Here is a 13,092-nt window from a genome sequence, read left to right as displayed (position 1 = left end):
TTGTTCAAGAGTGTGCAGTAATCATGGAAGGAACTTGCCTGCTGGACAGGAGCAGCCGCTGTAGCATTCTTCTGTGCAGATCTGGGAATGGTCCGGGTTGGAGCAGGTGTCCGCACAGGCTGATCCACATTCCTGGTACTCCAAGTTCAAGGGACACTCGATAACTGGAAGACAACGAAGAGATGTTATATAGAACTGTATCAAAAATCCTTATGTGTACATCTCAACCACGAGAAATAGATGTTAATAGGCACGTTTTGCACCTTTAGGTCATATTCCAGCATAGCAAACATGTCTTCATTAAATCCACACTATCCACAGTGTCTGTAAATGTCTGTGCATCTATCAAGTTTTACCATGCACAGAATTAAAATTAAAAGCGGCAACAATCTAGAACGAGTTCTAGATCCACACCAATACTTCCAGACACCTGCTTTAGACGAGGAAGTGTTCCAGGTGCTATGTATGAACCTACCTTCTTATTCCACGTGTGAAAAATTGTTATTTTATATTCCAAACTACACGCTTTACTGAAAGAATGATATTTTCGCAATGAAAAAAATGTCGATCTGCTGGTACCTGATATCAGGACAGAAACGGTCTTCCGTTTTGTTCATGCTTTCTCTGAAATATGTATCCCGGCTTTAGGACGTCATTTAGGGGTCCTCATTGGTTACAATTATACCTCTGACGCTGTCCTTGCGACCCTTGGCCTCAGAGGTTCTAAGGGCAGTGTCACAAACAAAGATGAACAAGGGTCTAGTGCGCCTTGCGTGATTTCCCTGCCCCTCAGCTACATTGTGTCCAAGAGGAGGCAAGAAAACTCTGAGCAGCAGCCAGATATAAGCAAACACACTTGCACAACAATTATTTAGTTTTAAATAGAGCCGACGCTTGTAAAATGCATCTATGTGCCTCCTACTGAGGCTGAGCAAGCGAATAGCGCACGAATTAAAGGCGAGAGAAACGTTACAGAGGAAAGACTAATGGGGAAAATTATTCAAAGATTAGTGGGAAACGACACTAGAGCGAGAGACAGGTGAGAGACAGAGGCAAGGACAGAGATGTGAGAGAGAAGGATTCAAAACATAGAGGTGACAGATGTTAAGAAAAATATAGACCGATGTGAAAGAGTGTATCACACAATTGAAAGGGATAGGTGATAAATACATACGCATATAACAAAGAGACAGTTAAAAGTTAGAGGTAAAGACCAGTGAGAGAAATAATAGTATAAACATTGTGATGTAGATAGAGACAATGAGAAAGAGACAACTATAGGATACAAAGAGGAAATTGTCAGCGGCAGGACTGGCAGCATCGAGGCTTAATCACTACCTGTCCCTACATCCCCAGGCGGTGGTCCCTGGATACTAGTCTTAACCTGAGGAGCCTGAGCTCTGTCAGCCCATTCTTGTTTCCTGCTGCGCGGGAGTGTCAGCAGGGACAGCATTGGGGGCTAAAGGACTACCTGTCCCCCCGCCCCGGGATGCGGTTCCTGGTTACTCTCGTCACCTGAGTAGCCTGAGCGCTGCAAAACATATTCCGTTCGAGGTCGGCCAGGGTCCATTCACTTAGTTCCCTGTGTACAGTTTTCCCAGCTCCCACAAGGGTAAGACTTTAATAAATATTATAAAAGTATTTACAAAGGGAAATCCACGTGTAAATGAAAACTCGACAAAGAAAGTGGAAGAACCACAAATATTCACAACTAACTCCATTACTAACTGCCTAATGGAAGCAGTGGGCCTCACTGAAAGTGAGATAACTAATTTAGAAGTAAGAAATATGGCCACATAATAAGGCGCAAATAAGGCTAGGGGAAACAGTACAGAGCAGGCTGTGGGGAATCCCACATCCTTTCCCTCTATGCATCCAATACCTACTGATTCTGATAAAACAACAAACTAGCCCATTCCCTTTTGAACACCTCTCTGGCATAACTGAAAGTTCAGCGAATACTACCTTGATCAAACCTCAGCATGATATAGGATCACCTCCAGCTTAAAGTACCAAACTCCCTGTAAGAAAACCTGGTGCTATATCTAAAAATGCGAATAGAGCTCAAAATGTAAAATCTTCAATCAAAAGAGATACCCATAAGGGGACCTTGATACACAGGGTTTTAAGAATATCTAGACTCTGATTCAAAGATTACACTCGAAGTTTGAAAATCTGGAAAAAAAGGACTTACTTAATTTAAGGGAATAAAGGGGAGAGTTGCAACCTTAGAAAGTATGTGTACAGCCTCTACAATCATCACATAGAACAGGGCTTCTACCCGAAATGTTCCAATCAATGGCCTACCTGACAGCACAGGTAAAGTTGACCATACTGTAATATCAACTCTGGCATGTAGGTCAACTCTGCCCAGTCAACCCAAAAATAGAAATGAAGAAAATATCACAAATCTATCTGACAAAGAAGCCTGCACTAGAATGTCAAAGCCTTCGAGCTATCATATCTGCTGAAGGCAACCCGGGCTGTACTACACACACTTCAGATTCTTTACATCTTCCCCCAGATGCCCCTCCATATGTTATCATAGTGAAGGGTGTCCCAAAATTGGAATCACAAACCAAAGAAAATTGGCTAGACTTAGAAAATAAGATTGCCCATTGTTTGGCGGATCAAATTTGTGACATTATTTTTTTTCTTTCACGAAATTATCACTGCCAGAAAGTTACATTGCGTTGGGCAGACGTAGATGACTGATCATGGTGATTGAATGGCAATAATCTTTATTTTATGTTAAATCTTTGCTTTTTATTGTAAATCGAAGATAACATCATCAAGGTCAACTTGAGGGGAGGGCTACTGCAGTGCCACTATGCTTTTTTTTTACTGTACCACAGACCATCTTAGAAAAATAATCGGTCACCGGCCCGGTTATAGAGTAGGCTTTCCCGGATCTTGTACTCTGACAGTGTCAACCAATAGAAATGCACTTGTCTCAAATCTTGACAAGTAACATTGACTGCAAGATTCTGATAAAGTACAAGAAAAACCAAGAGGCCCTGGGAATATTAGGGCAGTATCCATAGGTACATGATAAGCAACGAGAGTCAATGAAGTTAACAATATTCTAGTGGTCATGTCATGGGAAACTGCAGGGAAGAAAACAAAGTACACAAAAGGAAGTGGCGAAACTATGTAAGCACTGCACACATATTGTGCTTGCAGGAAACATGGCAGACACAAAGTTTCCCAGTCATTGGCTTTGTGATCATTACCACTCTGGCTGATTTAGGGCTCGAAATCCACAGCTAGGCACATTGCAAAAAAGGATCAATTTTCCTAGGAAAAATTGTCCACGTGGCGTTCTGAACCATTTCCCTGTCGCGGCACAAGGCCTACCCTACACAATTGATGTACCATTTTCATTGACAGATTTGGGGAAAGGCTGAGTGGGTGGACGTTTGTGGCACCCTACAGATTCCAGAACTTTCCATCACAGAAATGTGAGAAAAATGTGTTTTTTTGATAAAGTTTGAGGTTTGCAAAGGATTCTGGGTAACAGACACTCGGGGGAGTCACACAAGTCACCCCATACTGGATTCCCCTCGGTGTCTAGTTTTTAAAATTGTACAGGTTTGTTAGGTTTCCTTAGGTGCCGGCTGAACTAGGGCTCAAAATCCACAGCTAGGGACATTAGAAAGAAGTTTTCAGTGTAAAATGTGATGTGTGCTCATTGCATTTTGGGTTGTTTCCTTTCACAAACACTATGCCTATCCCCACAAGTGAGGTACCATTGTTATTAGGGGACTCAGAAAACAAGGGATAGAAGAACAAGGGCTATTATCATTTGCCTTTCAACTAATTTCTGCCTTCCAAATGTAATACCGTGTGTAAAGAAGAAGTCATTTGAATAATACCCTCTAATTCACATGCTAATATGGGTACCCACAAATTCATAGATGCACAAAACCATTGCTTCTAAACTCAATCTTATTTCCATTTCAGAAATACATAGGTTTCCTTGATACCTATTCGTCATACTTTATATTTTACCATATGAATTGCTGTATACCCTGTACACAATGAAAAACCATTGCAACGTGCAACTCAGTTATTGTCTCTGGGTCCCTTTGGTTCTTGATAAATCTGCAGTCTCATATATCCCCACAATCATAAGGGTCCATTTGATGTGACGGTAATAGCTAAAATACACTACAGGAAGACAAGGACACATCCATCTCTGCTTCATGGATCAGACCAGTTACTTTAACCTAGAAAATCATGAAAAGGTATGGAAGTTCATGGCTGAACTGGGTGCCCCAGTTGACATTATTTCACATTTATCCCAGCTTTACCCCCAGATTAACAGCATGGATAAGGTATGGGTTAGGTGGAGAATTTAGCCCAGACTTTAAGGTTACTAGCAGCATTAGGCAAGGCTGTTTTCTTGTCCCCTTCCTATTTTCAATATACATTAACAGGATAGACAATAAGTTACAGCAGCTATAATCCGACAATCCTAAGGTCGGCTTTCAACCAACCTCAATGCTTCTATATGCTGATGATGTGTTTCTGATTTCCAGACCTGCAAATGGCTTACAACTATTGAGCGAATATTTAGCAGCATATTTATTTATTTATTTATTTATTTAAACTTATAAGGCGCGCAGCTACCCGCAATCGGTTTCCCGGCGCCAAGGGATAGATTAAAAGAGGGAGAGAACATACCATGAAATTTTGCTGAAAAGAGACACCCTAATCGCTACTGAAAAAGCCAGGTCCCTTACGGAATCGAAGATTTGTTTCGATTTTTACAATAGCAGGCATAGCGTTCCAAAACTTCGGACCTAGATGAGAAAATGAGCGGCCGCCCATCTTTACCAGCTTGAATCTCGGAATCACAAAATCACCTTTCCCCGAGGATCTCAAGGAGCGGCTAGGCTTTTAGGCCTGGATGAGATCCTGTAAGTACCTAGGGGCTGAACCTTGTTTAATCTTAAAGATGTAGCATAGAGCCTTAAATGTAATTCGACTAGCAATCCTAAGCCAATGAAGATCATGGAGTGCTTGGGAAGCAGAGACTCTCCGAGGAACATGACATAAAAGCCGTGCAGCCGCATTTTGCACAACTTGGAGTTTGTTTACTGTTGTTTGGTCAGCTCCAAGATAAAGGACTTTTCCGTAGTCCAGGCGGGAAACAACCAATGCCTGGACTACAGTCCTCTGTGTGGAAACAGGGAGCATCCAAAGGATTTTTTTAAGCCCTCTTAAAGTGGCGAAACAGGTGGAGGCTACCTTTACTGCCTGCTGCCGCATCGTAAGCTTTTCATTGATGATGAATCCGAGATTGCGAACCTGAGCAACGGGTTGAGGAGTGAGGCCCATATCCTTGGGCCAATGTTGGGCCAACCCCCAGATTGTGGAACACACTCCCCTTGCACATTAAAATAGCACCAACACTCATTGCCTTTCGCAAGGCCTTGAAGACATGGCTATTCAACCAATAAGTTCACGCCCTGAATTTTGTGCATCCCAGAGTATCTCACTGCGCCTAGACACCCTAGGGTATTAGTTGCGCATTAAAAATTCCATAAATAAATAAATAAATGTTGGGGAGCCCATAGATCTCTTCCCTTGCCCAGGATCACAACCTCGGTCTTGTCTCCATTAAGTTTAAGGAAATTACTCTGCATCCACTTGGAGACCCTAGTCAACCCCTGTTTCAGAACAGAGATTTTGCCACCTTCCACATTAGAGAGGGAAAAAATTATTTGCGTATCGTCGGCGTACGAAAATAAGGTAAGACCCGCTTCCTCCACTATGGTGGCCAGGGGTCTAACATAGATATTAAAAAGTAGCGGGCTAAGGATAGACCCCTGGGGAACACTGTACGCCAACAAACAAATTTTAAAAGATGCCTTTGCAGAAAAAACTTGAAAAGTGCGGCCACTTAAAAAAGAGGCTATCCAGGCTAGAGCAGGACCCTCAACTCCTAGAGACCGAAGAGATGCAAGAATGATGGAGTGTGACACCATATCGAAGGCCGAACTCAAATCAAGAAGAATGAGTGCAGATGTTTCTCCGCGATCGATACAGTGACGCAATCTCTCTGTAACTCCTAAAAGCGTTGTTTCAGTGGAGTGATGGGACCTAAAGCCTGATTAAGATAAATGCAGAAAGCCCAATCTCTCCACAAGATGAGTAAGCTGTGTGTTAATGTGTCTTTCTAAGATCTTAGAAAAGATAGGCAACAGCGAAATAGGCCTAAAGTTAGATAAATTAGAGGCATCAACTCCAGCCTTTTTTAGGAGAGGAATAATCATTGCATGTTTCCACTCCTGTGGGACATGTGACTCTTCCAAGGAGGAGTTAAGAAGCTTCTTCAAAACACAGCGAGAGTCCAAGTCAAGTTGTTTCAAAATCTTGGCCGGTAAAGGGTCACATGGGGAGCCTGATTTAACACTTTCAAAACAGTGAGCAAAGGAAACATCATCAAAAGGTAGCCAGGCTGTAAGTTTAATTGCGGAACAAGGCATGTTAGTGTGAACAGGAACCGACATCGAAGTTAATTCTTCGGCAAGGGTGGGAGTGCCCAGAGAGTCATATATGAGCTCCACCTTTGCTAAGAAGAATTCTGCGATAGAATTGCATTGTTCCTCATCTAAGACAGGGGTCATGTCAGAGCCTTTTAGCTTCTTCACCACAGAGAAAAGTGTACGGGAGCAGTTTGGGCCTGTGTCACAGTGTTGGCGATATAGGTAGCTCTAGCCATTTTACACTGTTTATGGTAATCTCTAAGGGCCTCTTTATAGTCTGCTTTGCAGGACAGTGAGTAAGAGCGTCTCCATATCCTCTCGAGTGCCTTACATCGGGACTTCATAGTCTTTAAGTTTTCGGAAAAACATGACGCAGGGGGACAGTGGGGCAAAGAATGTTTAGATACCAAAGGGAGAAGTTTATCAACAGCAGCATCCAGCTACTTAGAAACCACTGCGTCTAACATAGGAAGAGGTAAGCTGACATCTGGTAAAGATTCGGACAGGAGCATATTAAGTTAATTGATGTTAAGTTTGCCCCAACGTCGGAAGCTCTCTTCCGTGTTACCGCCTCCATTATCAACAGTCCCCATACGGGTCAGCGAAAATTGAACTGCAAAATGGTCCGACCACTCCAAGGGGCGAGCAACTAGATCGCACTTAAACGGAAGATTAGAAAGGATAGGGTCCAAAAAAAAAGTACATAAACAAAGCATACATGGATAAAAGGACTTGAAAAAGACTTACAACTTAATTTTATGAAAACCTTTACTATGGTTTATGACAAGGGGAAACCAAATTATTACCTACATTTTGTAATGGGCCATAAACTGGAGGAAGCAAAGAACTTCTCCTATCTAAGGGTGTTTTTCTCTCACCGTGGATAATGGGGTCCAGATCTCAGTACCACAAAGCTAAAAATCGCCAGATCTATTGAGACCCTGTTTACATTCTCTGGCAAGATCAGTAGCAAACCAATAAGGGAAGTGGCTCAGCACTAAATGAGTAAATGTATCACTTCTGCCACTGCAGTGTAGGGCATTAGTAGGACCAGAATCTTACAAACTCAGGAAAACCAGGTCCGATGTAGGCTCTGTAGAGTCTTTCGTTACCCATAGAGAATTGAATACAGTAGAGTGTATGGTTCTTGTTCTGCATCCTTATCAGGACAAAGGATATATACTGGTACTCTGCTCACCATTAAGTGGTTTTCAAAGGTGTATCCCTTCCCTGTTATTCTCAGGAAACCTATGTTTCAAGGCATATGTGTGTCAAAATATTGACAATGAAATAAATTACAAGCTAAATCCTGTCACTGGGAAAAATAATTTGTATACGAACTGCCCTCTTTTTTACTAACTTTAAACATAATAGTTAACAGGCTCTTATTGATGTAATATATGTTATACATTGTTTTGTTGTCATCTGACTTTCCCAGTCTCAGAGTCGCTCTCACTGTGTGGAACATTTATATATAATGTTGTTGTCTTACAGTTCTAAAAGGTAGTGTGTTTTGGATAAGCAACAACCGCTTGGTCTATGGCAACACCCTTTACTTGGGAATCACCACACAGCTGCTGAACCAACTTCGGAATATCCAGAACACAACAGAAAGACTCGCCCTTGACCTCCTTAAAAGTGCCAACATCACCCCTACCTCAGAACTCTTCACTGGCTCCCCGTCCACAAAATATGCCAGTTCAAGATGCGAACTCATATATGCAAACTATGTACAATATTGGACCAGTCTACCTTAACCTCAGGGTTAAATTCCACCACCCTCTCTGACATCTGTGCTCTGCCTCCCTCTTCCTTGCCCACACAACCTGCGTCCAGGGGCCTAACACAGGCCCCAGAAGCCCCCGCGGTGCGAGGAGGGGGGGGGGGGGGGGGCTAGGCTCCAGGGGCCCCATCCGCGTCCGGCGCGCACCCAGCAACCACTCAGAACTCCACTGATTCAGATCCTTCTCGGATGCTGGGGGTTACGTAACTTACGTTACGTTCGTCCGGTCACGTCCCTTACAGAAAGCAGAGCACGAGGTGAAGAACAGGCTTGTCTCCTCCTTTCTAACACAGGACGTTTTTGCAAATCAGGAATGCATCCAAGATGGTAGGAGAAGGGTGGTGATGGTCGTGGAGGTGGGTGTCAGGGGTGTGACATTTTTTTAAAGTTACCTTGAGGTTGGCACCTGGCAGGCATTAGTATAAGGTGTTGGGCGCAAATGTAATAATGGTATGTAGTGCATGTGTAAGCACATTATGACAGCTCTTACTGTACAAAACGTATATCGTTTAAAGACTACTTAAGGGGGCATGTTGAGGTATTTGCCCGAAGATTATTTAAGGAATATGTCTGCAAGTGGTGCATTTGTTTGCACATTAGGCCAGTAAGATCGATGGGAATTTTGTTTGATTTAAAGAGTACTGCACCTGGGTGGGGGTGGGGGGGTGGGGCACCGATAAACCAGTTGCTTGCTACTGCTAGTACAATTTATAAAAGGTGTCCTCTTATGTCTGTGCCATTTTTACAATTATACAAATGATTTTGGGTAAAGATAGAGGTTTGTTTTTGAGTTGATGAAGCTGGTCAAAAACATAGATGTTATAATTGTTTAGTGTGGTGATTCGCCCACTGCAGATATCTGTAGGTGACCCAAAGGTCACTGGCCTCATTCTCGGTGCAGATGACTGAGCCATATCTAGGTCTGATATTGATTACATGTGTCCTTCTGAACTGGATAATAATAACACTTGTTCTAAAGCTCGTATAAAATAATTCATTGGTCCCTTCTCTTTCCCTACTATTGATGCATGTGGGGAGAGGATGTTGAAGTCTCACAGCTAGACTGACTTATTTGGAGCTGGGAAACCAAGATTCGAGGCTCGGGGTCGACTTCACATCCTGTGATTCTGGGCAAATCACTTAATCTCCCCATGCTTAACAAACAAAAAATAATGCTATGCAGTAATCAATGGGGCCCCACTGTGTTTCTCAGAACCTGGACTAGTGACTGTACATAAAAACACCTTAGTTCTTTAGTATCTATTAATTCAGGCTACAATACTTAAAGAGAGGCTCTCAAAGCAATCCTTTATAGGCAAACTATGCTAAAAAGTGCTTGTGCAATAACTGAATGCGCCTGAAAAAGATATACAATGAAAGAAAATCAATTCCAAATCTGGAAATTGAATTGCCTGTACTACGTGACTGTGTTTGGTCAAAACAAATATACACCTAACCAGCTGGAACACACTTATACATTATTATGTAACTAGGTTGAAACAATTTGGAATTGACTCTTGTTCATTGTATGTCTTTTTCACGCACATTCACTTTTTGCACAACCACTTTTTTCACTGCGCAGGGTGCACCTCGTTGAAGCTATATTCCCTATATAGTGAAGTGAACCATTTTAAGACATGGTCCCATTGCAAATACCAGCAATTTATGTTTGTGTGTTTTAATTTTTGAATTATTAGAGCTGAATTCATTTATCTATGAGGGGATTGCTTAGCCTGCCTCTCTCTAATGAATAATGGGCTGCACAACAGGTACTGCAGATTAATTATGGCTGAAAATGCTTGAATTAATCAGAAACTGATAATTGCCGTGGGATTTGTTTTTGTTATGTTATAAAGTTTTCTAAAGTGCTCAAATACCCGGAAGTGTCTTGTCGCAGGCTTTAAAGCTACCAGTGTAACAGGTGGACCCAGAAGAAGAAAAGCTACGGAGACTTAAATACTTAGGGGGTCATTAGGATCGCGGACGGACTTGAGTCCGTCCGCGACCCCTGAGTAGGAGGGAACGTCCGCATGGGCTGCGGCGTTCCCTCTGTGCAGATTAGGATGTGACCGCCAGGGTGGCGGTCACATCCTCTATTTTTAACATTGCAGGGGGTGGAGCTTCAAGCTGCACCCGCAGCAATGTTAAAAATCCACACATTGCATTTGTATGTAGAAAGTGGCAGGCACCGCACGGTGCCTGCCGCTTACTGCATATAAATGCAGGGGGGTACCATAGGTACCCCCCATGTGCACCCCCCACCCCCCCTTTCACCTAGGGAGCCCGCAACGGGCCCCCGCAATGAAGTTACACATGCTTTTCCACGGCGGAAAAGCTGCCGCGGAAAAGCATGTTTCCAAGCACATCCTAATCTGGTTGACGGTGTCAGAGAGACACCGTCACCATATTAGTGCTTTTCCGCCGCGGTTGTAAGCCAACCGCGGAGGAAAAGCTGCGGACGGAAACCAGGACCCACCAGCCATCCTAATGTGGCGGTAGGTCTTGGTGGGTCCGCAGAGGATTCTCCGCATCCTCCAGGCCAGCGGTGGCTTCCGCCGGCCCGGAGGATGCGGAGAATCCTCCATCCTAATCAGCCCCTAAGTCTTTAAAAGTTTCCTGAAGACTAGTACATTTGGGGCCTCCTTGATATGCAGTGGGAGTGCATTCCAGGCTTTTGAGGCTCCCAGTACAACACTCTTTCCTCCCCAGGTTGCCCGCTTGAATCTGGTAGGCACCACAAGTTTAGCTGAGGTTGAGCATAAGGTTCTTCCTGGAGTGTACTATATGAAACTCTGTTGAATAACGAGTGGGTCTAGTCCATGCAGTGCTTTATGGGCGATGCAGGGTACTTTGAAAGTTATTCTGTGTTTAATGGGGAGAGACTGCAATTGTCTCATGGCATTGAAAGCTGAATGATATTTAGGTATCTTAAAATGAAGCCTGTCAGCCATATTTTATAGGGTCTGTAAATTGTTTAGAACACATTGGTTGGCAGAGAAGAGTAGTCCATTGCAGTAGTCCAGTTTTATCATGATCAGAGATGTCATAAGAGTTTTTTGGGAGTTGAATTGGAATAAAAGATAGAATCTTTTTAATGGTCCTCTAATTAAAAATAAGCAGAGGAGGTCACTAAATTAATATGGACTGAAAAAGACAGTCTATCGTCCATCAAGACCCACAGGTTATGAACCTTCTTTACGGGAGATGGTAGGGGACCCAACTCCTGTGGCCAACAGGAGGGGGTCAACAAAGAGGTAAGAGCTCCAAACAGTAGGACTTCCGTCTTAGCAGAGTTGAGCTTTAGACAATTTCTGTCCATCCAGAGTTTAACAGTCTCCATACAGCTGTCAAACCTGGTGCCAGTGTCGTTATAACGTGTCTACTCCATTACAGACATGGACCTGGCAAATGCCATTCAGCCTAGGTACCGCTCCAATTGGAACAGCCTGTCCTGAACTTCTAGACCAACTCAGAGCTTAATTTTAGCTTGTGGTTGCAGGTGGGTCCAACCAGCACTCTTTTTTGGGGACCAGCACTTAGTTGTCCTCCTCAGACTTTGATACAAAGTAAGAGAGAGAGAGAAAAATGCAGAAGGAAGAATGGAAAACTGTGACAAAGAGAAAAAGCAGCAACTGGTAAGAGTTAGATAAAGAGACATGAAGTGTCTGGTGGGGAATTAAAGAAGCATCAGGTGGAATCCAGATGACACGTCTTTTATATTCCGGCCCTGACCTTCGATTGCACCAGCCATGGGCTTCTGAGCAAAACCTTTGGCCCTACTTATTCTTTTACAAATTAAGCTCTGGACTAACTCGCTCTGAACGAAGTTACAAGCTGCACCAAAGCAGTTTCACTCTTGTTGAGCCTCATTAGTGAGATGCCGCTCTAGACCCAATGAGAGATCAAGCTCGGGACCCAGGTTTCAAATGTATAGAGTTAGAGAGAGACTTGGCATTTTTGCATTAGGACTGCCTATTGTCCATCAGTTTTGGAGAGAGGTGGGAGATATGTTTACTAGAGTGTCTGCGTTTGAAGTATAGCTTGAGGTTAAGCTCCGCTTTCCATGTGGTATTAGCCTAAGCTTATTTTGCTTGTGATATTGAACCTAAGCTTGTTCTGCTTGGCAGTACCAACAAAGTACAATGTCATTTTTGTGGAATTAGCGTCTGGTGAAACAGAAATACATCATTGAGTCAGTGTCGAGTGACGTACCATGCAATGCCAAGTGGTTGAGGGGCATTTTTTATCACATGTTAGTGGAGAAGGGGGTATTTAAGAATAGAGGTCACAGGTAAAGTTTCAAAACGTTTGGTGCTGTGGCAGGAGTATTTCTCTATGTTATGTATAAGAAACCCCAAGTGTTTGGTTGGAGAAATAGAGAGGATGTGGTTTGCAAGATGAGATGGGAGTAGCTCACGGTGGAAGGGACTGGGAAATAAAGAGTGACAGTTTGGTCTATGAGTTTGTAAAATTTGCAATAACGAATCCTCTGAAACCATGCATGTGTCTGAGCAACTTGAAATAATACAAATATGTGCAAAGAAAAGAAGTCCGTCTGGTCTGTTAAGTGTTTCTCTCGAGTTGTTGCAGTACTTTGAGGCTGTGATGATCTGTTCGATTCGTGATCTATAGTCTAAGTCTTGGACGATGATGTCTCAATCTAATGCATGCTTCTTTGATCACAAATAGTTCTTATTCATTCATAAAAAAAATTCATTTGTAAATTGGAGGACTCCTGTACCAGCAAAGCAATACAATATTCTTCTCTTTTACTGTTCTCTTGTATCAGGACAGATCCTAATTCGGGGTCAGTGC

At 43.1% G+C, this 13,092-nt stretch overlaps 1 protein-coding gene across 1 annotated transcript in view; it reads right to left on the bottom strand.

Annotated features, from left to right (window-relative positions):
- Window positions 1-13,092, bottom strand: part of LOC147733202 (mucin-2-like) — a 1,332,790-nt gene that overhangs the window by 883,511 nt on the left and 436,187 nt on the right. The window contains exon 7 of the mRNA XM_086957736.1: window positions 39-164. Coding sequence (XP_086813862.1) covers window positions 39-164 — 126 coding nt within the window. The remainder of the gene's footprint in view (window positions 1-38; window positions 165-13,092) is intronic.

The sequence above is a fragment of the Lissotriton vulgaris genome, chromosome 2_1 (assembly GCF_964263255.1).
Source record: "Lissotriton vulgaris chromosome 2_1, aLisVul1.2, whole genome shotgun sequence".
In the NCBI taxonomy this organism is placed as follows: Eukaryota; Metazoa; Chordata; class Amphibia; order Caudata; family Salamandridae; genus Lissotriton; species Lissotriton vulgaris.
Note: the sequence above shows the minus strand (reverse complement) of the source record. Positions and strands in the feature narration are given on the sequence as shown.